Here is a 27,272-nt window from a genome sequence, read left to right as displayed (position 1 = left end):
TTATGTGTGTATTCTTTTTTTTTTTTCTAATGTTTCTTATTTATTTCTGAGAGAGAGAGAGAGAGACAGTGCGAGCATGGGAGGGTCAGAGAGAGAGGGAGACACAGAATCCGAACAGGCTCCAGGCTCTGAGCTAGCTGTCAGCCCAAAGCCTGACACAGGACTTGAACCCACGAACCGTGAGATCATGACCTGAGCTGAAGTCGGCCGTCCAAATGACTGAGCCACCCAGGCGCCCCTTATGTGTGTATTCTTGACTTTTTTACTATGAGTTTGTGTGGGTCCATGTCTGTTCTGTATATACGTATCAATTTTTGAACAAATTAAATCCCAATATGTCTATTGTTTTTCTTTTTTTTATTGAATGCATCTTTGATCTCTTCCTATTAATAATTGTAGGTTTACAATATTGTTTTTAGAATTGAATAATATTCCATTGAATGAAAATATTATGATTTATTATATTTATAATCTTTTTTTAAGCTTATTTATTTTGAGAGAGCATATGTACACACACAACTCGGGGAGGGACAGAGAGAGGGAGAGAGAATCCCAAGCAGGCTCCACGCCGTCAGCACAGAGCCTGATGTGGGGCTTGATCCCACAAGCCATGAGATCGTGACCTGAGCCAAAATCAAGAATTGGACACTTAACCAACCGAGCCACCTGGGCACCCTGTGAAAATACCATAATTTATTTACTGGTGGACATTTTGTTATTTTTGATTTTGTGATTTTGTAAGTGATGCTGCAGTGAACATGATTATTACCTTTAAAGGTACATTTCCAGAAGTGAATCAGTAGTTCTATACTTTCTTTCCAGTTGCGTATAGATTTATATTTTCTTGTATGTTAAATATATATACTATTGTGTATATAACTATATATGTAATATAACTGAATTATTATGTTTATAATAATTGTGAATTAATATATACATAGCAAACTGTTCTTTGTAAAGATTGTATCATTAGTATATCATAGTGACTCTGTTAATAGAAGATGAAATTTTAAAAATGAAGACGTACAAAATACAAGTCCAAATTTTAGATTCAATAGATATGAACCTAACTCTGTAAAGTTGCTACAGTAGTTTCTAAATGTTTACTCTCAGTTTCCATACATATGTCATCATGGACTAGTGACAGGTGTTTCATAGACCATCTTTTTAATAGCACAATTTTATTTTAGCCTAGCGGCCAATGTAGAAGGAGGAAAATGTGGCTGAGGTTTGCATGGGGTGGGGTTTGTATCTCATCCATATATGGTCATTGCTTTTGGAATGGTACCCACTCTCTTACCTGTGTCTGATGTTCCCTATTTAAGAGATTGTGTTTACGTTTTGTAGAGAGTAAACTGCTGCTGTGGTGGGGAATAGCAGTTACCTAGCCTGGAGTGAGAAAGGGAATCTTGGCATCTAACCAGGACTCAAGCAGCTTTCTCCACATTTCTGTTCATTGTAGTTTTCTCCTCCCTCTACCCATTTCATAGTTACTTGGTACTGCCAGTTCCTAAGCCTTTCAAAGATTCAGAGTGTAAAATAGGTTAGTTCTTAGCTTTCCTCACGATCTATCTCAGATTCAGTTTTCTTGGGTCTGCAGGATCATTTACTAATTTTTCTGCTTTCCAGCATCTAGGAATTTGTTGCTATCATCATGTCTCCAGTTTCCTATTAATTTTTCTTTAAGGACTCCTTAAATATTTGTCATGTTATAAATGTTCTCCTCCTCCGGTCTTTTTTGCTTTACTTAACTATATTAACAAAATACTTACTTTTATTTCTATTTTGTAGATTTTGTTGTTGACAGATATTTCTTCTATAACACATTATTTCTTTTTTTTAGTCCTTTTTTTCTGGTTGAAATTTGATTTTGTTGAAGTATTTACTTGAAACTTCATTCCAGAAAGAGTACATATGTAGTATATTCTCTAAATAATTTTGCACATCTAAAATTGTGCTTTTCCCTCATTGAGTTTTATATTCTCTTCTCACTGATAATCTTTGGCATTTGAGGAACCTTTGATTTTGAAAATTCAGGCCTTTAAAAAAAAAACCCAAAAACTCAAAAAATTATTTTCTTGTTTTCAAAATTATTTCTCTCCTATATACTACTATGTTCTCTCTTTTATGACAGTATGTTCTTAGTTTTCTTTTTTTGGTATATTATTTCAAGTCTTACTAAAATTGCTAATTGCCACTTGATTCTTCCTCTTTAAGCCTTCTCCTTTTTCCTGAAGTAGTGGCTTTCATGTAGTTACTATTTTTCATTGCTAAATGGGGGAATGAGGAAGGGTTTCTCAGTGTTCAGATTATTTTCTCTATTTTGAGCTGCTGCATAGTGATGTTTGTGCCTAGTCCCCATTTTTTTGAGAGAGAGAGAACCTTAAGCAGGCTCCACACTCAGTGTAGAGCTTGACGCGGGGCCTGATCCCACAACCCTGGGACCATGACCTGAGCTGAAATCAAGAGTCAGATGCGTACCCACCTTAAGCACCCAAGTGCCCAGAGATGAATTCTTTAGGAATGAACCAATTTTTTTTCAGTTTTTTTAGTTGTAAGGAGGTGGAAAGTTAATGAATTTTTTTCCTGACAGCTTAGAGATAATTTACTTATGTGAATAAAGGACAGAACTGTTAAACAGAGAAAGCTAGGCATGGATAGAGGAAGATTTATCTTTGTTCAGAAATAATTTTCTCTTTATAACTTTCCCAACAGCTGGTGCTAGCAACTCCCAACTCGGCCCCTGGACTCCGCTCAAAACTCCGGATTCATTCTCTTCCTTCCCATACCTCAGCCTGAGCTTTCTGTCTCCCCAAAGGGTACCACATGATCTTCCTCTCAAGTTCTCACTTCTTCGAATCCCAAGGTATGTAGGGAAGGAGTAGGCAGAATTCTCTCCTTTACTTTCCTACTTAGGACATAGTAGATGCTTATTATATGTTCGTTAAATGCATGTCCCCTAGTGAAATTCCTCTTTGAGAGTGGTGGTTGGCAGTGAATTAACATTTGTTTCACTCTCCTCTCTGGACTCTATCTTAGCAAACACCTTGCAGTATGTGTATGGAATGTTTTTCTAGTTTCTTGTCATTTTGTAGGACTTTCTTTATTATATTTTTCAGTTTGTGTTCTAGTGAGCAATTGGAAGAAGGAAATCAAATGGCATAAGTTGCCACCCTGATACAGGAAACTCTCCAGGTTACTTGAAAGGGCCAGGCACACTTTATGCAAATAGTATTATTTCAAGGCTTGATGGGATGTTGGCTAAGTCTTATGAGGTATTAATATGTAGAGAGAGGACAGTAGTTTAAAGGGGAAATTTAAAATCAGTAATCTTTGTTGGTAAGGTAAAGCTTGAACTGTAATGAAAAGAGCATTAACTAGTAGGTTGGAAGATTAAAATGATAATAAAATTCCTCATTCTTTTTTTTATGTTATCTGAGATGTTCCCAACACACAATACGTTTTCGCCAATAAGTGGTAACCATATTGTAATTTGCTACCAGGTGCCATCTTTGATTGCTTCCACATACTTAGGTTGAACATAGTTGAAGACAAATAGATTTTCTGCATTTCAAATTCAAAGGTGAAAAATCCCAAATTACCTAAAATATACAAACTCCCCTAGTACACTTTTATATATGCCATACGTTAAATATAAAAAATATTGATATTTAGTATTAATTACTTAACAGTTACTAAACTTCAGTAAAAGCTAAGTGGATTTCTTTTTTTTTTTTTTTTCTAATTTTTTAAAATGTTTTATTTAATTTTTGAGAGAGAGAGAGAGACAGAGCATGAGTGGGGGAAGGGCAGAGAGAGAGGGAGATACAGAATCCGAAGTAGGCCTCAGGCTCCAAGCTGGCAGTACAGAGCCCGACATGGGGCTCGAACCCATGAACCGTGAGATTGTGACCTGAGCTGAAGTCGGATGCTTAACTGAATGAGCCACCCAGGGGCCCCGTTAAGTGGATTTCTTAATAAGATGGTCCCTTTTATTAACATTTTGCCTGTGAGGAAAGGACATGCACTTTAATGGATGAACTTTGTGAACTCTATTTTGGCTGCCATGTATACCACTTAATTGTTTCCTTTTCTTTGTGTCCTGGACCGATGAGGTTGCTGAATGGTCAACTCTGAACAAGCAGTGTATTAATGTATATGTCTTGCCTCTTCCTTCAGATTGTAAGCTGTAGTAGGGTAGGGACCATGTTTTTGAATCTTTCCACAGCACCCATCAAAATGCCTCACAATCGTAGTTGGTATTTTTAGTAAGTGTTGGTTGATTGAGTTATTTAAAATTTTATTTTTAAACTGGTCACAGTCTGGGGTATGTGTTATAAGAAAAATTTTAAGTTGTGTAGATATTTTGAAATATAATTGATGATATTTAGAAATATTATCAATTTTTAGCATTACATATATAATTTTGGATGCACGTACTTATTACTGCAAGAAACAATTTGCCTTTTGTAATAAAACCCACGATATAGTCTCCTTGATTATATTTATAATAGAAAGGCTTGAGTATGGATAATCCAGAGTGACCATAATATGGTATTTAGGCAAATGGAGAAGAATTATTATAGGTGTTCTTATTTTTTTAAAGCGTTTTTTATTTATTTTTGAGAGAGAGAGAGAGAGAGAAAGACAGCGTGAGAAGGGGAGGGTCAGAGAAAGAGGGAGACACAGAATCTGAAACAGGCTCCAGGCTCTGAGCTAGCTGTCAGCCCAGAGCCCATTACGGGGCTCAAACCCATGAACCGTGAGATCATAACCTGAGCTGAAGTCGGCCACCCAGGCGCTCATAAAGGTGTTCTTGAAAGTTGCACATGTTTGAATCTCACCCTCAGATTCTAGTATGGTGAAAACTCCATGGGTGATTATAATGCTGGTCACTGTTGAGACTGTGACTCTGTAGGAAGTCTCAGTTGGTATAGAATATCCACCAGGTGTTATTAACTTTCTTCTGGCCATTTATTAGTTTTTCTTATTTTTGAAGGAAAAGTTTTTACATTGAGCTTTAAATAATATAGTAAGTTTTTAGCAAAAATTTTAATAATTTACTGAGTTAGACACAGTATGTAAACACATTTAGGAAACCAGTGTGTGCTTTGGCAGCACTCACACTAAAATTGGAACAAAACAGAGAAGATCAGTGTGGTCCGTGCACAAGGATGATACACAGAGTCATGAAGCATTCCGTAGTTTGTGCATTCCTAAGTGTCCTACCAACCAATGCAGATTAACTCCAAGGAAATGATACGAGTCAGAAGACAGCATGTGGTACTGAATAATGAAATTATGATTTTTCACTATTAAAAAAAATTCAGTAAATTGGTATCCTGTTCATGAATTTATTATCAGTTTAGTATTTATATATTTGGAGATTATTAAAGAATGTACTTTTTAGACCCAACCAAAATTAAGTGAGAAATATTAAAAGAGTCTCTTAATATGTAAAGTAATTTAACTTTTATTTATGTTTTCTTAATAAAGGACTTCTGAAATAGTAATGTTTCTTGTTACTTAGATTAATTGAAAACATTTTTTTATGTTTTCATTTATTTGATCTCTTTGTCCAACATGAGGCTTGAACTCACAACCTCGAGATCAAGAGTTGAATGCTCTTGCAACTAAACCAGCCAGGTGCCCCTAAATGAATTGAAATTTAAAGCTGAGACCTTTAATAGACATTATGGGTGAAACTCAGTGTGATTTATACTTTATTTTCTTTAGCTTATCTAATCTTCTCTATTATTCATAATATATAAGATCACAAAAGTAAGAAAATACAATTTTTCTAATATACATTTTGATATTTTACTGAACCTTCAGTATTCAGATTCCATCCAATCTCAGCAATATATTATCATGTCTTATTACTTTACTATTTTTTATACCTTTGCAGTTTGACTCATAATGTGTCATTCCATGGTAATCACAGTAATGATAGCTACAATTTGTATAGCACTTTATAGGATACTGTTACATATATTTTCTTATTTAATCTTTACAACAACCCTGTGAAAGGTGAAGTAACTAATTTTTTTTTTTCACTTTATAGATGAAGAAACGAAGACAGAGATTGAGACTTGTCTAGAGTAACACAAACCAGTAAGTGTTGGAATTAATGGAGGCAGGTAGTAATGGGTGCATTTTCGTATGCCAGGGGCTTTCCTTGCTGCCATCTACCTGGGTTCTAGGGACAAAGAGCCAAGGTGGTCAGGAAACAAAAAGGTAGTAGATAGACTTTAGTCGTACCCCAGCAAAATGTGCTACCCCTTTTAATTTCCTTTTATTATTCTTTACCATTTAGTAGTAATAACTTGAAAGAGCACGTAATGTCTTTTTGTTGTTGTTGTTGTTAGATAAATGAAATTTATTTTAAACATAAGTTATCCCTGAGGCATGTAGGAAATAGGAAATCTGGAAGGAAGTATGTTGAATATCTCCCAGGGTGGTAGCTATAGGGTCAGCTAAGGAAGTGAGAAAGTTAATAGTACATGTGTATAATGGGAACTTAAATTTTCATGGCTCTCATTAAGATTTTTAAAATCCTGTTTAAAGATTGTAATGTCAATTTCATATAACAATCTTAGAGCTTAAAGATGCTTATCCAGTTGTGGTTTTCTTTAGATTACAAAACTGAGGTGCATAGAAGTTGAAGCTTGCCTGGTGCCCCACAGAGCAGCTGCAGGTATAGTGTGTAGCTGCTGACTTCCTGGTTAGCACCGTCTCTACTTCCAAATCTTACTTTTTGGTAAGCTGTCATGATAGTACTCCAGTCTTCTATCTCTTTTTTTTAATGTGTTTGATCAGCATTGCCATTTTATATCAAAATGAACTTTAAAATTAATGAAATTTACTGATGCTAATGTGATGAAAATTCAATTCTCTGTTTGATTTCAGGTGAGTTAATGTGGGAAAAATCCTCGTGTTTTGAAGATGTCTCGCCACAGTATTGTTTCCTGTTTAAATTACAAGTAGCTTCAGTGTTTAGAGAAAACAGAAATTGGGGTTTTTGTTAAATCATGCCATCTGAACAGAAACAGTTATTTTTTGATGAAAAACAAACTATTTTAAGAAAAGATTATGATGTGAAAAATGAGATAGTTGATACTATCAGATCAATGCTTAGGCCAAAAATTTCAGAAAGTAGTTTTCATTATGAACTAAAAAATGTGAAAATCGATTTGCCGAAGATAAATATCCCAAATGAAGTCTTTTTGAAACATGAAGTTGACAAATACAGAAAGTTATTTCAGCGTCAACCACAGACTGCAAGAAAATCTATCAGTATAAGGAGTATAAGTTGTGTAGAAGAGTGTATGCTGCTCCATAAGTCTGAGAGAATTGAAGAAGAAGGTTTAAAAATGTCAGCAAAAATACTCAATTTCAACTGTTTAAAATGCCGAGATAGCACTCGATATAGCCCAAATGATTTGCAGAAACACTTTCAGATGTGGCACCATGGTGAATTACCTTCATATCCTTGTGAAATGTGCAGTTTTTCAGCAAATGACTTCCAGATATTTAAACAACACAGACGGACACACAGAAGCACTTTAGTAAAATGTGACATTTGTAACAATGAGAGTGTGTATACTTTATTAGACTTGACAAAGCATTTTACATCCACACATTGTGTTAATGGTCATTTTCAGTGTGAAAAGTGCAAATTCTCCACCCAGGATGTTGGCACATTTGTTCAGCACATTCATAGACATAATGAAATCCATTATAAATGTGGTAAATGCCATCATATATGTTTTACCAAAGGAGAGCTTCAGAAGCACCTTCACGTTCATTCTGGTACATTTCCCTTCACTTGTCAATATTGTAGCTATGGTGCCACTAAGAGAGAGCACCTCGTGAGACATGTTATAACTTTGCACAAAGAACACTTATATGCGAAAGAAAAACTGGAAAAAGACAAATATGATAAAAGGATGACAAAGACTTCAGCAGGACTTAAGCTGATACTGAAAAGATACCGAATAGATGCATCAAGGAAGACATTCTGGAAACGCAAGAAGATCAACAATGGAAGCGACAGAAGTATAGAAAAAAACCCTCAAATGCTAAAAAAACTGAACAGAACACAAGCTAAATCTGAAGACCAGAGCCATCTTGTTCAAGAGCATTTAAATGAAGAAAAGGATGAAAGACCACACTGTGCGAATAATGATAAACCTGCTGAGTTAGAGTCAGAGAAGCCAACTCTTCTGTCCACTGGGCAATGTAATAGAGCTGAAGAGGGATCAAATTCTACTCTAGGTTTCTTAAAGACTGCTGTACAAGGACCTACAGTGTTAATGGTGAAAAATAATAGAATAACAATTCCTGCTAACTATAGTGCTGATTTTATGGGTTTTAAGATGGTGGATGGAAAACAACATATTGTAATAAAATTGTTGCCTACCAATAAACAAAATTTATATTCACCTGGCTCACAGTCAGATGCTACAAAGGATGGTACTGCCAGTTTGCAGCCCCAGACTCTGGACACTACTGGATTTTTAGCAGGAGTAACGACTGAGTTAAATGACACCATTTATATGAAAGCAGCTACTCCGTTTTCGTGCTCATCTCCTATACTTTCAGGGAAAGTAACATCAGAAAAAGAAATGGCTTTGGTGTCTCAAACAGGTAATATGCTTCAAATGGTGGATGATGAAAAAGGTGTGTCGTCTTTGTCAGCATCAGAATTGGTTACAGCATCAGTGAATTTGACCACAAAAGTTGAAACAAAAGATAATATTGATCTATGGGGAAGTTATATTCCTCAGAGTCACCCTGAGATATCAGGTGCTACCATTAAAAGTCCAGATACAGTCAACTCTACTACCAAACAAAATGCACATGGCAGTGGAGATATGCATAACTATTGCATTAATTATGTCAGCTCTGAGTTACCTGTTGAATCTTCCAACCAAGGATCATTACCCTTTCATAATTACTCAAAAGTAAATAATCCTAATAAACGTCGTAGGTTTTCAGGAACAGCAATGTGTGAAAACCCTCAGAAGGAACCTTCATCAAGCAAGACAGTTGTCCAACAGCCAATAAGTGAATCAGTTTTATCACTGGTGAGGAAGGAGAGCTCAAATCCAGATAGCATGTTAGCATCTATAAGCCTTTTAAATAGTAAAGATGGAACTTTAAAAATGCAAGCTGAAATTGAAGAACAATGTGTGTTAGAAAAAGGACAAAACATTGATGGACAGAACGTATACTCCAATGAAAATCAAAATTTAGAGAACATGACTGAAAAATCTAAGTGGGATGGCATTTCTAATGTTGACTCACCTATGATGCCTAGGATCACATCTGTTTTCTCTCTCCACAGCCAACAGGCATCAGAATTTTTGCCACCTGAAGTAAACCAGTTACTCCAGGATGGATTAAAAACAAAATCTGAAGTAAAACAGGACTCTAGTAAGACTCCAGATAAAGTCCTCCCACTTCATTGTGACCAACCATTTCAGAGACCTGAGGGAGAAGGCAAAATAGTTGAATCTTCAAAAGACTTCAAAGTACAAGGCATCTTCCCAATTCCGTCTGGTAGTATAGGGATTAATGTCCCTATAAATGATCTGAATTTAAAGTGCAGTGGAAAAGAAAAACAAAACCTGTCAATATCACAAGATGTGAGAGATTCAGAAAAGACACCTAGAATTTCAGGTATTGGCACATTACTTAAGACTCAGTCAGATGCAATAATAACACAGCAGCTCGTAAAAGATAAACTGCGAGCCACTACACAAAATTTAGGTTCTTTATATAGGCAGAGTCCACTTCTAAATTCAGAACCAAGAAAAGCTATATTTGTTCAGACTCCAAAAGGTGTTTTTGTACCATTGCACATTGCTAACAAGCCTGGATTACATGTTGTTTCAGGAAGACCACTTCCATTGGTTAATACACAAGGTGTACCTGCTTCTTTTCTTTTAAACAAGAAACCTGGGATGATTTTAACGTTTAATCATGGGAAACTTGAAGGTGTTTCCGCTGTCAAAACTGAGAGCGCTCAGGCTTGTGGAACTACAGCTAAGGAACCTTGCAGAACACCTTTTTTAAAGGTGGAACCCAACAGTAATTGTCTGACACCTGCACTTTGTTCCAGCATTGGCAGTTGTTTGAGCATGAAAAGTAGCTCCGAAAATACTTTGCCATTAAAAGGCCCTTACGTTATTAAGACGTCAGCAAGTTCTTCAGTGAAAGCTGTTCCTACTCCTAATGTAGCTTCTGAGCACCAGGGCACCAAGCTGAATATCTTGGAATCAGTAAAACAGCAGAACGAGATTTTTCCCAAACCACCTCTTTATACCCTCTTGCCTGATGGCAAACAAGCTGTTTTTTTAAAATGTGTGATGCCAAATAAGACTGAGCTGCTTAAGCCTAAATTAATCCAAAATAGTATGTATTATCAAAACATACAGCCAAAGAAACCTGAAGGAACACCACAAAAAATATTGCTGAAAATTTTTAACCCTGTTTTAAATGTGAGTGCTGCTAACAATCTGTCTGTAAACAACTCTGCATCCTCATTGCAGAAAGACAAGGTATCATCTAATCAGACTACAGGAGGAGAGCAGAGAGAGCCAGAATCTTCTAGAGATGCCTTACCCTTCTTACTAGATGATATGATGCCAGCAAATGAAATTGTGATAACTTCTACTGCGACATGCCCAGAATCTTCTGAGGAACCTGTGTGTTTCACTGACCGTTCAGACACCAGGGTGTTAAGGTGTAAAACGAATTGTACAATTGAGAGAAGCTTCAATAGAAAAAAAACTTCCAAAATAAAAACTCATGTAAGAAGTAAAGATTCTGAAACTGCCTTTGTACCTAGAAACAGGAACTGTAAACGAAAGTGTAGGGATAGTTACCAAGAACCTCCAAGAAAAAAAGCAACATTACATAGAAAGTGTAAAGAAAAGGCAAAACCTGAAGCTGTCCGTGAATCGTTTGGATTTGGCAGACCGAGGCTTTCAAAAGATGCAGTCAGAACTTTGCGGCTTTTCCCATTTAGTTCCAAACAGCTTGTGAAATGTCCTAGGAGGAACCAGCCAGTTGTAGTTTTGAATCATCCTGATGCAGATGCCCCAGAAGTAGTAAGTGTGATGAAAACTATTGCTAAATTTAATGGCCGTGTGCTTAAGGTTTCATTGTCAAAAAGAACTATTGATGCTTTACTGAAACCAGTTTGTGGTAACGCTTCACAATCAATTTATGATGATTTTTCCAAGAGGCATAAAACATTTAAACCTGTTAGTTCTGTGAAAGAAAGATTTGTGCTAAAATTAACACTCAAAAAGACAAGCAAAAACAATTATCAGATCGTGAAATCTACCTCTGAAAATGTTCCAAAAGCTAAATTTAACTGTTGGTTTTGTGGTAGAGTATTTGACAATCAGGATGCTTGGGCTGGTCATGGGCAGAGACATTTAATGGAAGCTACTCGTGATTGGAATATGTTAGAATAATTTACTGTAGTTCCCAAGGAAAAGAGAAGTAAAATCATCTTAGAAGAAAACAGTGGGACAAATTACCTTATGGCAGACATTTTCTACTTTAGTGTATACCTAAAATTGGACATTGGAAAGTAGGCTATGTTTCCATGGGAGACTAAAAAAGTTTTATGTGTGATATTTGCAAATGCTGTCACTGCACACATAAGTTTTGAAAGAAACTAATCACAGCACAGGTGTACCTTGATTTAGTTTTGTTTTTTTTTAATGTGTTCTTGGGAAGTTAGGGCTAAAGAAAATTTTGATAAAGCAGTTTTCCCAATTTAGTTATTTAGGGACTCTTAGTAGAGGGTAACAGCTGACAACTCCATTCCCTCTATTCTTCCACCAGCCTTAGGAGTCTGGTAAGTGTAGCTCCTCTGAAGATGGAGAGAGCTCTTTTACCAAGGAGCTGAAGGAGTTCCTTGTCATTTGTGAAGATATACTAAGAGAACTTGAGTAAAGAATTTAACTTTACATCTGCTAAATAGAGCTGATTTGAAGGGTATTAGGTTCCTTTGAGTAGCTAACTACAGTTACACCTCTTGATGCTTGAAAAGAGTTTGTGACAAGTAAATCTTTTTTTCTTTTATGCTGTGTCCCACATCAAGGATTGGAATACCCTCCCAAGGTGATTTTCTTTTTCTAAATGGCTGTGTCAAGCACTGCAGTAGATGGGAAGCCTCAAAAGAAGAATTAAACTCTCTTGGTCTAGTGTGAAGTCTAGTGAAAGAACTTGAACATTTTTCTGAATTTAATGATAATCTCCAGTGATTCTCTTGCACAGAACTATGCTTATTTGATTTAAATTGTTTGTCCCTCATAAACCAAATGGCCCATTTTTGACTTGGTTGCCATCCATTTGAAAAGTGGACCATAGAAGCACTTCCAAGGGAATGGCTTTTCTTGAAAATTAAAAATTATTCTACAGAAACCATATTTTCAAACAAGATTAGCAAAGCAAATCAGATTTTTGCTATTTAATTACTGCTAGGTGTCTGAACATGTACACTTTGAGACAAACCATTTTTGTTATTAGCACCTTTTCAGTATGATTGACAACCCAAAGCAGATTATCTACTGCTTGTTGGCAGTTGAAATTAAGAAGCATTAATAGTGGATTCAGTGACAGTGCATAAAATTTCAGGACAGATTCCTAGGGGATGTACCCAGCAGGTAGGGTGTTAAAGTGGATATTTTCATGACAACAACAGAATAATTGACTGAAACTTCACCATGTAAGTTTGGATCAAGTTTTATTGGATCATTGGCTAATGGAGTTCTTGTGTTAAATTACTGTATAATTTTTTGTTATATTGTTACTACAAGTGTTAGAACATTTTCATTGACTGAAAATTTCAGGGCTTCTTTTCTGTATATAAGAAAGAATTTAAACCTGTACATATTTTTGTACCTTTCAGTTTGTTATGTAAATTTTGCACAGAAAATTTTTGACATAAAAAGTTTATTTTCTTTCCATTTAGTTCTGTGCATGCACTAATAAAACTGGTTGTTTAATTTAAAAGGAATATGTAAGACTTTACCCATGTTATTTTCTTGGTTTTTATTTCAGATGTAGAATTTTTTTTTTGGGTAAATTCATTTTTCAGGGATTGAACACTATTGTTAGCAAGTGCCTAAAAGATGTGAAACAGTTTACATATGTCAACTGTAACAGTAGGTCCCAAATGGGCCCATTTCCCCAAAAGTTTTATTTTAAAGAAAGCCATACATAGATGCTTCAAGCTATCTTGCTATGCACATTATACATGTACTTTTTTTGTGCAGTTTGTCTACTTTCCTAGTGAAGTATTTTTTGTATAAACCTGTTATAATTGTGTTTCTTAAATTGAGCCTCAGAATGGAGTTGATTGGAAATATACAGTATATATTAATAATGTATATGGTGTTTAAAGAATGATAAGCATTGTTAATTTCTGTAATGAGCATTTTCTTCAATTAAATTTATCTTAAGTTTGTGTTTACACAGTAACTTTTTTTACTGTACTGAAGTCAAATGGGAATTTTATTCTAATGGGAGATAGTTCTATTTCAAAACGGTTTGCTTCCTTATATGCTAGGGAACTATGTCAAATAAAGTGTGGATTTTTTCCCCCAGAATCATAGATGAAATTTTGAAATTTTGTTTGAGAAGGGGGTGACATTTACCATAAAGTTACTATAGATATGCTGAATGCAAAAATCATAAAGAGGCTTATGCTCTTTAGTACCCTAACAGCAATAAAATTGAAATGCTCTGCTATTATGGGTAGATGTATTATAACTCATTGCCTTCCATGAATAGAACAGAGAGCAGCAACTATCATGCCAGTGTTTGCAGAATTATAAAAACTTTGGAATAGCCATGCCAGTAAAAATCTATCTAATATTGTGATACATGCTTTTTGCCTTAACGTTTTAAAAGTCATTTTAAAAAGCTTCATGTCCCAGATACTCTAGTTAGCTCCTTTTCTGATTTGTTAGGTTATTCTGAAGAAGGCACACTTTCTTGGAACCTCTCTATTGCCAGAGTGGAAAGTCCAAATCAAAACCCTCCATCCTTTCTTTTCTCATGGCTGAAACTGAACTAAAGATTGTTCCCTAAAATAGGAATATCCAGTACTTTGAGGTTGTGACTACAACTGGAAGGGTTTTATTTTTGCAGTCCAACTTCTTGGTCAGGAAGTTGTTTCATTTTTTCCTACTTGTCCATCTCCATGGAAATGAGCCTTTCTGGTATTCGATTGAAAAAATAGTTTAACTTTCAAAGAGTTTACCTTTCTATCTTACTAAGCACTCAGTGTATTGAAATGTGAATATATATATATATAGATGAAAAATGTGGTTTTGTTACAGGGTCAGCAAAGTTGATCAGTAAAGGGTAAGTTAAGCTAGCAAATAACTTAGGCTTGCTTTGTAGTCCATTTAGTCTCTGTCATAACTTCTTAAAGAGCCATGAGCTAAATCTGGCCGCCAAACTGTTTACTAACCCTTGCTTTAGTTCTCTCAAATCTTAGAGTGGGATTTTTATTTTATTATTATTATTTTTTACAAATAGTTTATTGTCAAGGTGGTTTCCATATAACACCCAGTGCTCATCCCCACAAGTGCCCTCCTCTGTGCCCATCTCCCCCCTCCCCCCCACACCTATCCGTCCTCAGTTTGTTCTCAGTATTCAAGAGTCTTTCATGGTTTGCCTCTCTCCCCCTCTGCCACTATTTCCCTCCTTTTTCTCCCCCTTGGTCATCCGTTAAGTTCCTCCTAATCCTACTATACTTGCAAACATGGTATTTGTCCTTCTCTGCCTGACTTATTTCACTCAGCATAACACCCTTAAGGTCCATCCATGTTGCTACACATGGCCAGATTTCATTGTTTCTCATTGCCATGTAGTATTCCATCGTATAGATAAACCACATCTTCTTGATCCATTCGTCCATTGATGGACACTTAGGCTCTTTCCATGTTTTGGCTATTGTTGAGAGTGCTGCTATGAACATTGGGGTACATGTGCCCCTATGCATCAGCACTCCTGTATCCCTTGGGTAAATGCCTAGCAGTGCTATTGCTGGGTCATAGGGGAGTTCTGTTGTTAACTTTTTGAGGAACCTCCACACTGTTTTCCAGAGGGGCTGCGCCAGTTTACATTCCCACCAACAGTGTAGGAGGGTGCCTGTTTCTCCACATCCTCGCTAGCATCTAGAGTCTTCTGATTTGCTCATTTTAGCCATAGAGTGGGATTTTTAAAGTTAAAAACAAATTTGGTGCAGTTTTTTTGTGATGTACACCAGCTGTATAAAAGTTACAAAATATAAAAACTAAAATATGCATATAAAGTTACCAATGTAGATGTGTTTAAAAGTGAAGAAAATGTAAATGAAGAGAATTGGTGGGTAAAATAGACGGGTCATCTGTGCATAAAGGGTACTGTAATTTATGGAGGGTTTAATGAGATCAAACAGTTGCTGTGAGAATTTATGTTCAGGTTAGGTGAGAAATACTAGTTCTTTAAGTGATTTGAAATAGCTGTTAAGAAAAGTATTAAGATTCTTGGGGTGGGAGAGAATGGAGGTGAGGTGAAAACAATATTACATACAGCTGATTTACTGATTTTTTTCCATTTTTGTTTTGGTTTTTATTTTTCACCATTGACATCTGCTTATTTATCTTGGGATTGGTCCCATTTCTGTCGGGGTATTGACTCTGTTCCTTACTTTAGCAACTTGCTAGCATTCTTATTTTCAACAAAGTGCCTTGACTCCATTCTGGATCTTATCTGGTGAAACTTACTGGGGGAGTTTTCAGGGCATTATTTGTTGCTGGTTAAGAATAGCATTAGCAGGGGCGCCTGGGTGGCTTAGTCGGTTAAGCGTCCGACTTTCGCTTAGGTCATGATCTCGCTGTTCGTGGGTTCGAGCCCCGCGTCAGGCTCTGTGCTGACTGCCAGCTCAGAGCCTAGAGCCTGTTTCAGTCTGTGACTCCCTCTCTCTCTGACCCTCCCCTGCTCACGCTGTCTCTCTCTCTCTCTCTCTCCTAGAGGTAAATAAAAATATTTTTAAAAAAAGCTTCCTCATCTTTAAAAAAAAAAAAAATAGCATTAGCAGAAAAATTTCCCAATAATGCAGAGTTGAAATAGGATCAGCTTTGTTGATTTTAGTGTTCGTTGATTTAAGTATGTTCCTAATTGTACAATTGAGAAGTAGTATCTTGGAAGAGGTGTTTGACAAAGTTTTCCTTGAATTATTTGCTTTTAGTTCTGTCTTTTGAGCTTCTGTTAATAAGTGTCCCCAATTTAAGAATCTTCTTTCTTTAAAAAAATACATATCATTATTATGACGTTGTAAACATTTGAGTAAAAAGTGTAGGAAGAATGTTAATATGTACATCAGTTTCAGAAATCTTGATTTTGTTTTAGTCAATGCCAAGAATGTACTTACATAAAAATGCTGATTCCTAGTAAAGTCATTTTTAGTATTTTCCTTAAAATACTATCTTCCTTAAAATACTTCAGAGTCCTTTAACCAAAAGTGAAGATAATGTTCAGTTTGTGACTGAAACTGCTTCTTTCAGTTAAGGTGCCTGTTATCAGTTATTTCGTAGATTATTGCTAATGTAAAAAGACATGCAAGCAAAATGAAAAACTTGGATAGAGACCAAAATACTATTTACAAATGACTTCATTTCAATATTTTGAAAATCCGAAGGGGTACACTGGAAATTAGCTTTTTTGAACACTTAATAGTAATCAATTGCAAAATAACAAAAGACCTATTTAGGGGCGCCTGGGTGGCTCAGTTGGTTAAGTGTCCGACTTCGGCTCAGGTCATGATCTCACTGTTCGTGGGTTTGAGCCCCGCATTGGGCACTGTGCTGACAACTAGCTCAGATCCTGGAGGCTGTTTCAGATTCTTTATCTCCCTCTCTCTCTGACCCTCCCCTGCTCACGCTGTCTCTCTCTCTCAGAAATAAATAAAACATTAAAAAAAATTAAAAGACCCATTTATGGTAAGAGCCACAAAATAATAAATTTAAAAGCTGTGTGAGGTTACTGAAGGAAAACACACGAAACCTAACTGGGAGATACACAGTATCTCTGGGGATGTGTTTAAATATATTCCTGTTTGGTACGTCCCATTTTCCACACAGGTGTCCCACAAGAGGCTTATATCAAGTGGAGACGGCAGCCAGTTAGTTAGTGGCGCCCATTGTACCAGTCTCAAATCCTGCAGTGTAAGGAGAATCAGGGCAGGCAGCTACTCTTACTGTGCAAGTCCCCGTTTCCCATACAGCTGTGTTGCAAGAGATCTGCTCTGGTGGGGTTGGCATCCAAACGGCAGCTCCTGTCTCCCCTAGCTTCCTGGGAGCAGCAGAGCTATTCTGCGTACATTCAGCAGCTGGTGAACATTAGCAGATTCCATCCTCCCAGGTTCTGGGCTATAGAAGGTCCATACTGAGAGGTGATAGAAGATGGTCTCCCACGTCCTTCTGTAGCCCCTGACACAGCTACTCTGCAAGGAGGAACTAGGAGACATTGAACAAAGAGCCAGTTTCCCATACTCCACCCCGCCCCCACCCCAACATGCTCCATAGCACCAAGGTACAGGGGTTCTGTTCAAGGGAGGCTTGAGACACTTCCCATTACCAGAGCCCTAACTTTACCTGGAATAGATTGGAGCAGGTACAAACTGCTGATGTTAAAAACAAAATGTTGAAAACAATAGAACAATAGCTAGCAATAAATGGAGGCTAAGAGTTACTGGTGTTTATGTTCAAGGCTGCAACCACTTAGGAGCAACCAGAGGGAGAACATGTGGGCTACAAGTCCCTGACAGAATGTAGGGCAATCTTATAAACTACCTAGATAGTCAAAGGAGATCCCAGGCCCCATACAGACCCAGTGGTAATGAGTTTAAATCTCCCTAACTCAAGGGGCTTATGCACAACCTCTTATTAATTAATAGCTGATCATAAAATGATGCTGACTCAGAAGCAACCCCTAGGAAGTCCGGCTTAAAGATAAAACGCTGTGAAGGGATATAAACTTCATGAATTAGTCCGACTTCGTCACTACATAAAACTAAGCCTGGAGTGGAGAGAACTACTATGCAGAGAACCTACAGCATGTTACCTAAAAAGTCCTGTTTTCAACACAACATTATGAGACATTCAAAGAAACGGGAAAGTGTGACACATGGGCAAAAGCAGGCAATAGAAACTTCCTTTGAGGGATACCAGATGTAGAGTAAGTCTTAGGCAGCAATTATAAACATGTTAAAAGACCTAAAGGAAACCAAGTTTAAAGAACTAAAAGAAATGCTGACAGTGACTCATCAAATAGAAAATGGAAATAAAAAGATAGGAAATTAAAGAACTAAATGAAAATTTATGGAGCTGAGAAGTTCAGTAGCCAAAGTGAGACTTTTTTCTAGGGGAGGGGACTCAACAATAGATTTCCACTGTCAGAAGAATGCACAAATCTGAAGATAGATGGAGAGAGATTATGAAATCTGAAGCACAGATGGGAAAAACAGATAAATAAAAACAGTCTTCCTCACACTACATACCCAAAATAGATCATAGGGGCACCTGGGTGGCTCAGTTGGTTGAGTGTCTGCCTTTGGCTCAAGTCATGATCTCACACTTGTGAGTTCGAGCCCCACGTTGTGCTCTGTGCTGACGGCTCAGAGCTTGGAGTCTGCTTTGGATTCTGTCTCTCTCTCTCTGTGCCCCTCTCCAACTTGCACTCTGCCTCTCTCTCTCAAAAAAAAAAAAAAGATCATAAACCAAAATGTAAGCAAAAAGTAGAAAACTCATGGAAGTAAATACTGTGACCTTTGTTTAGTCAGTCTTCTTAAATATGACACCAAAATCAGAAATGAAAAAATAACAAATAGGCAATTTAAAACTGTATAGAATTTTTATTAGAAGAGGTTATGAGCTGATCTATTTCATCTAGTTTGGCTAGTATCAATTTCAATAATAAAAACTTTGTTCTACATCATTCCTTCCCTCATGCTATTATTATCACAAATTATATCTTTATGAGTTGGGTGCCCATCAGTTATTGCTTTATTCATTTACTGTGTTTTATAATTACTATGATCAGTTCTGCATGTCTTTGTATGGGTTTGAGTTACTATCTGGTGTCCTTTCAGCCTGAAGGACTCCCTTTGGTATTTTTTTGTAGGACAGGTCTGCTAGCAATGTTAATCTTGGAATGTCTTCATTTTTTTCTTCCCCTTTGAAGGGTAGTTTTGCTCCCTATGGAACTGGTTTGCAATTTTCCATTCAGCACCTTGACTATATCATCTCACTGCTTCTGGCTTCCATGGTTTCTGTAGAGAAGTCAGCTGTTAATCTTATTGAGGACCTTGTATATGAGGAGTCACTTCTCTCTTGCTGCTTTCAAGATTCTCCCTTGTTTGCTTTTTTAAAAATAGTTTGATTACACTATGTCTTGGTATACATATGTTTGAAAATGTGGAGTTCCTGGAGTTTCATGGATTTGTAGATTAATATTTTTCAACAGATTTGGGGAGTTTTCTTCAAATATTCTTTTCTATGCTTTCTTTGTCTTCTCTTCTTCTGAGACTCACATTAGGTATATGCATTATGCTTGTTGGCTCTGTTTCTTAGGAGGTCTTCGTTTTCATTTTTTTTCCTGTTCTTCAGACTGTCAATTGATCTATTGATTGATCTATTGAACTATTGTTCAGTGTCAATTGATCTATCTTTAAGTTTATGGATTCTCTCTTTTGTCAGCCCAAATTTGTTGCTGAGCCTCTCAAGTGACGTCTTCATTTCAGTTATTACTTTTCAACTCTACAATTGAAAGTTCTAGAATTAAAAGTGCTTTTCACAACTTCTGTCTATTCAAGTTCTCTGTTTGGTTGAGACTTACTTTCCTTTTAGTCTTTAAACATGGTTTTATTAAAGTCTTTGCTTAGAAAATCCAATGCCTGGGTTTTCTCAGGATTTCTGTTGATTGCTTTTTCCCCTGTGTATGGGCCATATTTTTTTCTTTCTTTTCATAACCTTGTAATGTTTTGTTGAAAACACATTTAAAATATTATAATGTGGCAACTCTGAAAATCAGATTGTCCACCCCCTCTTCCATCCCAGGGTTTGTTTTTGTTGCTGCTAATTATAGTTGTTGTTTGTCCAGTAACTTTTCAGAATTAATTTTGTAAAGTCTGTATTCTTTGTCATGTGTGGCCACTGAAGTATCTGTTATGTTAGCTTAATGGTCAATGATTGGACAGAGATTTCCTTAAACACACAGAATGGAAAAGCACCTAGAGTGTTTTTCAGGGACTCTGTTTTTGTGGTGCATCTCCAACAGTCAGCCAGACAGTTTTCAACTTTGGGCTTTAGCCTCTACTACTTTGACACAGCCTCCAGGTTAGTCAGAGATGACAGCTTTGGGGCTTCTCAGGGCTTTTGTTAGCACACACACAGCCCTGACCATGCATGTTTGTCTTCTAGATTCCTGGGAATATGTTGTAACTTTACGGAAGCCTTATGGACCTCTCATTTCCCAGCTTGTCCTCCCTAGCTTTTTGATCTCTCTGTTGATTGTCTCAAATGTTATCTATCACCTCAGGCAGTAGTAACAAAAACATTGGCCTGTTAATGTTTCAACAGTGCCCCTAGGTAGCAGCTTTAGCTCCAGGCAAGCTTCAAGTCAGACAAAAACCAGTCTTCCAGGAAACTACCAGACTAGTCACAACAAATGATTATAATTCTTTGTGATTGACATCTGTTCTGTCCTGTATATTGCCAGAAATGGGACTTTTACCTTCAGGGCCACCGCTAACGTCATATTTAAAAGTGAAAGACCAAAAACTTTCCCCTTAACATCAGGAACAAGAAAGGATGTCCACTCTCACAGTTTCTATTAAACATGCTGGTTGTTCTAATCAGGGCAATTAGGCAAATAAAAGAAAAAAAAATCCAGATTGGAAAGGGAGAATTAAAAATATCTGTAATTTTAAATGGCATGATTTTATATATGAGAAATCCTAAGGAATCCACTAAAAATTTTATAATCAATACATGAGATCAGCAAGGGTGCAGAACACAAGATCTACAGAAAAATCAATTCTACTTCCATATTGTTAGCAATGAACAATCCTAAAACAAATTGGGGAAAAAAGATCCCATTTATAGTGTCATCTAAAGGAATAAAAATAGATTTGGCAAAAAAAGATGCAAGACTTTTATACTGAAACTGTAAGTCATTGTTGAAAGAAATTAAAGAAGACCTAAATAAATGTAGAAACAGCCTGTGTTCGTGAATTGGAAGACTTAGTATTGTTAAGATGGGAAGATTCCCCAAATTGATCCACAGATTCAACGCAATCCCTGTCACAATTCCAGGTGCCAGTCTTTACAAAAATTGACAAACTGATTCTAAAATTCATGTGAAAATGCAGGGCATTCAGAATAACCAACAGCTAAAACAATTGTGAGAGAAGAATAAAATTGGAAAACTTATTTTTCCATTTCAAAACTTCTACAAAGCTACTGTAATCAAGACTGTTTAGTACTGACATAATAAACATACAGGTCAATGGAATAGAAGTGAGAGTCCAGAAATAAATTCATATATTTACAGTCAATTGATTTTTGACAAGAGAGCCAAGACATTTCAAGGTGGAAGGAATAGTCTTTTAACAAATGTTCCTGGGACAACTGGATATCCATGTGCAAAAGAATGCATTTGTAAATCTACCTCACATCATACTTTAAAGTTAACTCAAAATGGATCAAAGACCTACATGTTAGAAATAAAACTATGAAAATGATTAGAAACATAGCTATAAATCTCTGTGACCTTGGGTTATAGTTTTTTAAATAAGACACCAAAAACACAGCAATCAAAGAAAAAGTAGATAAGTTGGAATTAATTAAAATGAAAAATTTGAGTTTCAGAGAATTCAAGAAAATGAAAAGAAAACACAGAATGGAAGAAAATATTTTCAAATCACATATCTAATATGGGAAATGTACCCAAAATATATTAAAATAATTGTAATTCAATAGAAAGACAACTCATTTAAAAATGATCAAAGGATTTGAACAGCTATTTCTTCAAAGAAGGTACACAAGTAACTAATAACCACATGAATATATGCTTAACCTCTTTAGTCATTAGGGAAATGCAAATCAAAGCCACAATGAGATAGTACTTCACACTCTTTAAAATGGGAATAATTAAAAAGACAATAACAAGTGCTGGTGACTATTTGGCAAAACTGAAACTCTCATACATTGTTGGTCACAACTTAAAATGGTGCTTAGGAAAATAGTTGGGCATTCCCGAAATGGTTAAATATCGTTATAGCATGACAGAGCAATTCCATTTCTAGATAAATATCCAAAAGAAATGAAGACATTCACTCAAAAACTTACATAAGTGTTTAGAGTGGTATAATCCATAATAGCCAAAAAGTGGAAAACAACTCAAATGTCCTCAAATGATGAATGAAGAACAAAATATGGTATATCTGTATTATATATTATCTAGAGATAAAAAGAAATGGAGTACTGGTACATACTATAGCATGGATGAACCTTGAAAACATGGTACATGAAAGGAGCCAGTCTGAAAGGACCACATATTATGATTCCATTCTATGAAATGTTAAGAGTATCCAAGTTTATAGAGACATAATAGATTAGAAGTGAGCCATGACTGGGATTTAAGGAGAACAGAAAGTGTCTGCTTATAGGTATAGGGGTTTTTTTTCTTTTCTTTTGTTTTGCTTTTTGTTTGGTTTTACTTTGTTCTTAGAGAGCAAGTGCGAGAGGGGGCAGGCGGGAGAGAGAGAGCCCCAAGTGGGCTCTACCCTCAGCACAGAGCCTGGTATGGGGTTCGATCCCAGGATCCTGGGATCATGACCTGAGCTGAAATCAAGAGTTGGATGCCAAACTGACTGAGCCACCCAGGTGCCCCTGGAATTTCTTTTTGATGTGAGAATGTGCTAAACAGATTGTGGTAATGGTTGCACAACTCTGAATATAGTAAAACCCACTGAATCATATAATTTTAAGTGGGTGGGTTTATAGCATGTGAATTGTATCTCAATAATGCCATTAAAATTATCAACTAGTAACAGTTGGTTAACCATTAGAAAGGGGGAATTCAATGCTTTCTAATGGCACAGAAATGGCAAATGTAGAAATTACTATTATTTTTAGGACTGAGAAAGAATAAGCAAGGAAGAAACTAAGCACTTAGACTAGGGCTTCCCAACCTGTACTGAGATTCAGACCTTTCTGAAGAGGTTGTAGCTACCACAGGTACATTCAGCTGGCTGATGATAAAGATGGTGCAGACCTTAGTGGGTCTGTAGGAGTGGTCAATTCAGTAGCTGTGAAACTCATTGAAGGGTGCTGGTCAGCTAGAGTCCTCTGTTGTAAACAACCTGCTGAGTGTTATAGAAACTCACTGGTAGATGCTGGCAGCATTGCGCTGGTCCACAGGAATTTGCCCCATTGAGCGTCAGAGAAACTCCCTAGAGGGTGTGGCCAAGGTGGATTCTACTAGGTGGCTGAGAGAAATTTGCTAGTGAGCACTGGTGGGCTAGAGCGAGTTAGCAGAAGCTGGCCTGTGGGGCAGCAGTTTCTTTTCTTTCCTCCCTCCCTCCCTCTCTTCCTTCCTTCCTTCCTTTCTTCTTTTATGTTTATTTATTTTTTAAGGAGAGAGAGAGAATAAGCAGGGAATGGGCAGAGAGAGAGAGAGGGAGACACAGAATCCAAAGCAGGCTTCAGGCCCTGAGCTGTCAGCACAAAGCCCAACACAGGGCTGGAACTCATGAACCACAAGCTCATGACCTGAGACAGTTAGACGCTTAACCGACTGAGCCACCCAAGCACCCCTTACCAGTGCATTTCTGATGGCCTTGATGAACATACTTGTTCCCTGGAACATAATTTTCTGGTGGGTCTTCTGCCCTGGCATGCTTATGTCCCTGAGTCTTAACTTTTGTCTCCACTATTTTTCATAGCAATTCAGACATTTCAGCCCCAATCAGTGAAGGCCATCACTTTCCCTAGTCTTGCAGGAGCCACCCAGTGAATTTGCCCCACCTCTTAGGAGTCTTGCCAGGGTGTTAAATTCTGTATCCTGAGAAGTGCCCTTAAGTTAATAAATTAGTCCTTATCTTATCTTATATTCTGGCTCCTTTGCTCAAGAATTCTCAAAATCTAGTCCTATGGTACTCCCTCAGCTCCTGCCAGTATGTGGTGCCTAATTCTCTAATCTCCTTCTGAGTTTAGTCTTCCTTCAGCAGGCCTAGCACATCTATAGCTGGTTCATTCTGCAATATAACTTTAATTCTTGATCTAGCAGCCAGGACAGGAGATGGAGCATATCCTAAAGGAAATTCCTATTGTCTTGCAGGGGAGAGGTCTCTGCAATGCCTTCCTACACAGACAAAGTCATAGTTCTTAATGAGAGGGGCACCTCTGCAGACTCTGAAGGTTTAGAAGATTCTGGAAAACTAAATAATTGTTGGCATTCACAACCAGCAATGAATTCACTACCATTCATCACCAAATATACTCACCCATCTGTCAGGGGCCCAAGTTTTCTGAGCTAGGACTCTGACACTGGCATAACAGATCTGTCTTGGTTTAGAATTAAATTATCTTTGAAGTTCAGCAACTTTATTAAATCTTGAGTTTAGTTTTCAGCTTTTTCTTCTCTCTCACTGCAGGAGATTAGCAACTGGGCTGCTACTTTGTACCAGGCATAGTCCATGCCCCCAAAATCCCCAAGATGGGGTCCTCACTGCCAGCTGGGTGGTGAGTAATCTAGTGGTGAGTAATCTTCCTGCCTGTTTTCTTGGACTACTAGTACTAATTCTGTCAGTTGCATTTTCTGGGGAGAAGATGCTGAGTTTGGACTGCAAGAGGTTTATGAGCAGTGATGCCTGGGAAAAATTAAAGGGGAGAGAGCAAGACTGGGTAAGAAAAGCCTTGAAACCATAGTACAGACACTGGTGAAAGAAAAGGGTTTGTGAGTGGAAGCAGGATTGAGTATAGAAAGCCTCAAACTGCCATGCATTGCTGATAAAGTCAGCCAACTCAGTGAATGTTTTAGGTCAAAGACTTTCTATTAGAGGAGTTCTGCATTGGGCAGAAATGTCCAGACTGAAGATGCCTAGGGAGAGCAGAGACTTGGCTCAAAACCCAAGGCAGCTTTTAAAGGAATTAACAGCTGAAGGTTGTCAGCAAATTGCATTTTTCACAGCTGAATGCCAAGTTTTTTCTTAATGGGAGATCCAAGCAGTACAACTCCAGATTGCCACAGTGGGGTAATGTCAAGAAGTGTGACATTCATATCCCTGGAGTCCCAGAAGGGAAAGAGAAGAAGGACAGGCAAAATATTTGAAGGAGTAATGATTGATTTTTTTCTAAATTTGATAAAAACTATAAACCCCAATATCCAAGAAGCAACATGAAGCTCAAGCAGGAAAAGAACAAAGAAAACTATACCAGAACACATCATAATCACATTCTCATAATCACAAGTGACAAAAAGCAAATGTTAAGAGTGGCCAGAGAAGAAAAAACACAGCTTACATGTTAAGAATCAAAGATCAGAATTACTGCAGACTTATTATTAGAAGCTACATAAGCCAGAAGACAGTGGAATGATATATACAAGGTACTGAAGAGAAAAAAAGAAGTCATCCTTGAATTCTTTAGCAAAATTATTCTTCAAAAATGAAGATAAAACAAAGACAATTTCACAGGAGACAAATCTAAACTAAGTCATCACCAGCAAAATCACACTATCTTAAATGTTACAAACTCTTTAGGTGAAAGAAAATTGATGCCAGATGGATATTTGATCTATACAAAGAAATTAAGAGCACTGGAAATGGTGAATAAATGAGTACATATAAAAGACTTTCCCTTCTTTGTTTAGGTTCTTTTAAGGAGAATTAAACATTTAAGGCAAAAAACATTGTGTTTATAATATGCTGAAGTAAAATGTATAATAGTAGCACAAAGGCAGGGAAGAGGAAGAGGAGATACACTATTGTACTTGAATATAGATTATAAGTAAAAGATGTATATTGTAAACACTAGAACAACCATTAAAAAGAACAAAGAAATATAGCTAATAAGTCATAGTGAAGATAGAATGGATTTAAAAAGAAGTTCAACCCACCAGAAAGCAAGAAAAATGGGAGAGGAGAAATAGGTGGGATAATATAGGAAACAGAGATCGTAGATTGAAGCCCAATCATAACAATAATTACATTAAATATAAATGATATAAACATTCCCATTAAAAGTCAGAAATTATTAGGAAAAAATATGTAGACTTGAGAGCAAAAAAATAAAACTTAGGGATAAAAAGATCTGTTAATTAAGAAGATACAACAGTTCTAAAGGTCTATGCATATAATACAAAAGCTTCAAAATATATGAACCAAAACTGACAGAATTACAAAGAGAAATCCTCAAATCCACAATTATAGTTAGATATTACAACTCTCTCCCTTAGTAACTGATAGAACAGCTAGGCAAAAACAAAAAGAAAAAAGATCAGATCACTAAGGACATAAAAGACTTGAGCAACAATACCAATCAACTTGAGCTAAATGACATTTATAGAACACTCCATCCTGTACCTTTTTTACAAGTATATATGGGACACTAGATAATTCTAATTTTCAGAATTGAATTCATGAAGATTGTATTTTCTATCTACAACAGAATTAAATCAGAAATCAATCTCAGAAAAAGGTTTGAAAAGTCACCAGATATTCAGAAATCAAATAGCATTTTCCTGATCAACCAATAATTTAAAGAAAAAAAATCACAATGGAAATTTGAAAATGTTTTGAAGTGAATGAAACTGAGAAATCTATATTAAAATTTGTGGGATGTTCTAAAGCTGTGCTTGGAGGGAACTTTTCAGTTTTAAATACTTATATTAGAAAATAATAAAGGTTTAAACTCAATTATGTAAGCTTCCGTCTTAAGAAAGCATGTAAAGAAGAGCAAATTAAACTCAAAAGTAGAAGGAATAAGTAAACCCAATAAGTAGAAGGAAGGAAATAATAAAGGTATCTGTGGAAATGAATAGAAAACAGACAAATAGAGAAGATTAATGAAAACAAAACTTGGTTTTTTGGAAAGAATATAAAAATGATAAACCTTTAGTTGGACTGAAGAAAATAAGAAGATGTATATTACCAACATCTGGACTGAAAGAGGGAATATTACAGTCCCCAC

General features: G+C 36.6%; 1 protein-coding gene and 1 non-coding gene across 7 annotated transcripts in view; both read left to right on the top strand.

The window, feature by feature from the left end:
* The window catches only part of ZNF518A (zinc finger protein 518A), a 58,404-nt gene that overhangs the window by 15,811 nt on the left and 15,321 nt on the right, over positions 1-27,272 (top strand). For 3 of the 6 annotated variants that reach the window (XM_077779311.1, XM_077779319.1, XM_077779325.1), the window contains exons 3-6: positions 2,716-2,866; positions 6,065-6,114; positions 6,637-6,760; positions 6,910-13,498. In XM_077779311.1, coding sequence (XP_077635437.1) covers positions 7,032-11,489 — 4,458 coding nt within the window. In that variant the 5' untranslated portion in view covers positions 2,716-2,866; positions 6,065-6,114; positions 6,637-6,760; positions 6,910-7,031 and the 3' untranslated portion in view covers positions 11,490-13,498. Of the gene's footprint in view, positions 1-2,715; positions 2,867-6,064; positions 6,115-6,636; positions 6,761-6,909; positions 13,499-24,736; positions 24,840-27,272 lie in introns of those variants that run through there. The other 3 variants (XR_013338836.1, XR_013338835.1, XM_077779333.1) reach the window with 3 other exon arrangements.
* Positions 5,107-5,209, top strand: LOC144245480 (U6 spliceosomal RNA). Its single transcript, XR_013339265.1, has one exon. It is a non-coding gene; the product is annotated as a U6 spliceosomal RNA (small nuclear RNA).

This window comes from Crocuta crocuta, unplaced genomic scaffold (genome assembly GCF_008692635.1).
Source record: "Crocuta crocuta isolate KB4526 unplaced genomic scaffold, BGI_CrCroc_1.0 scaffold170, whole genome shotgun sequence".
NCBI classification, from domain to species: Eukaryota; Metazoa; Chordata; class Mammalia; order Carnivora; family Hyaenidae; genus Crocuta; species Crocuta crocuta.
The sequence above is the reverse complement of the archived record's forward strand: the minus strand, read 5'-3'. Positions and strand labels throughout refer to the sequence as shown.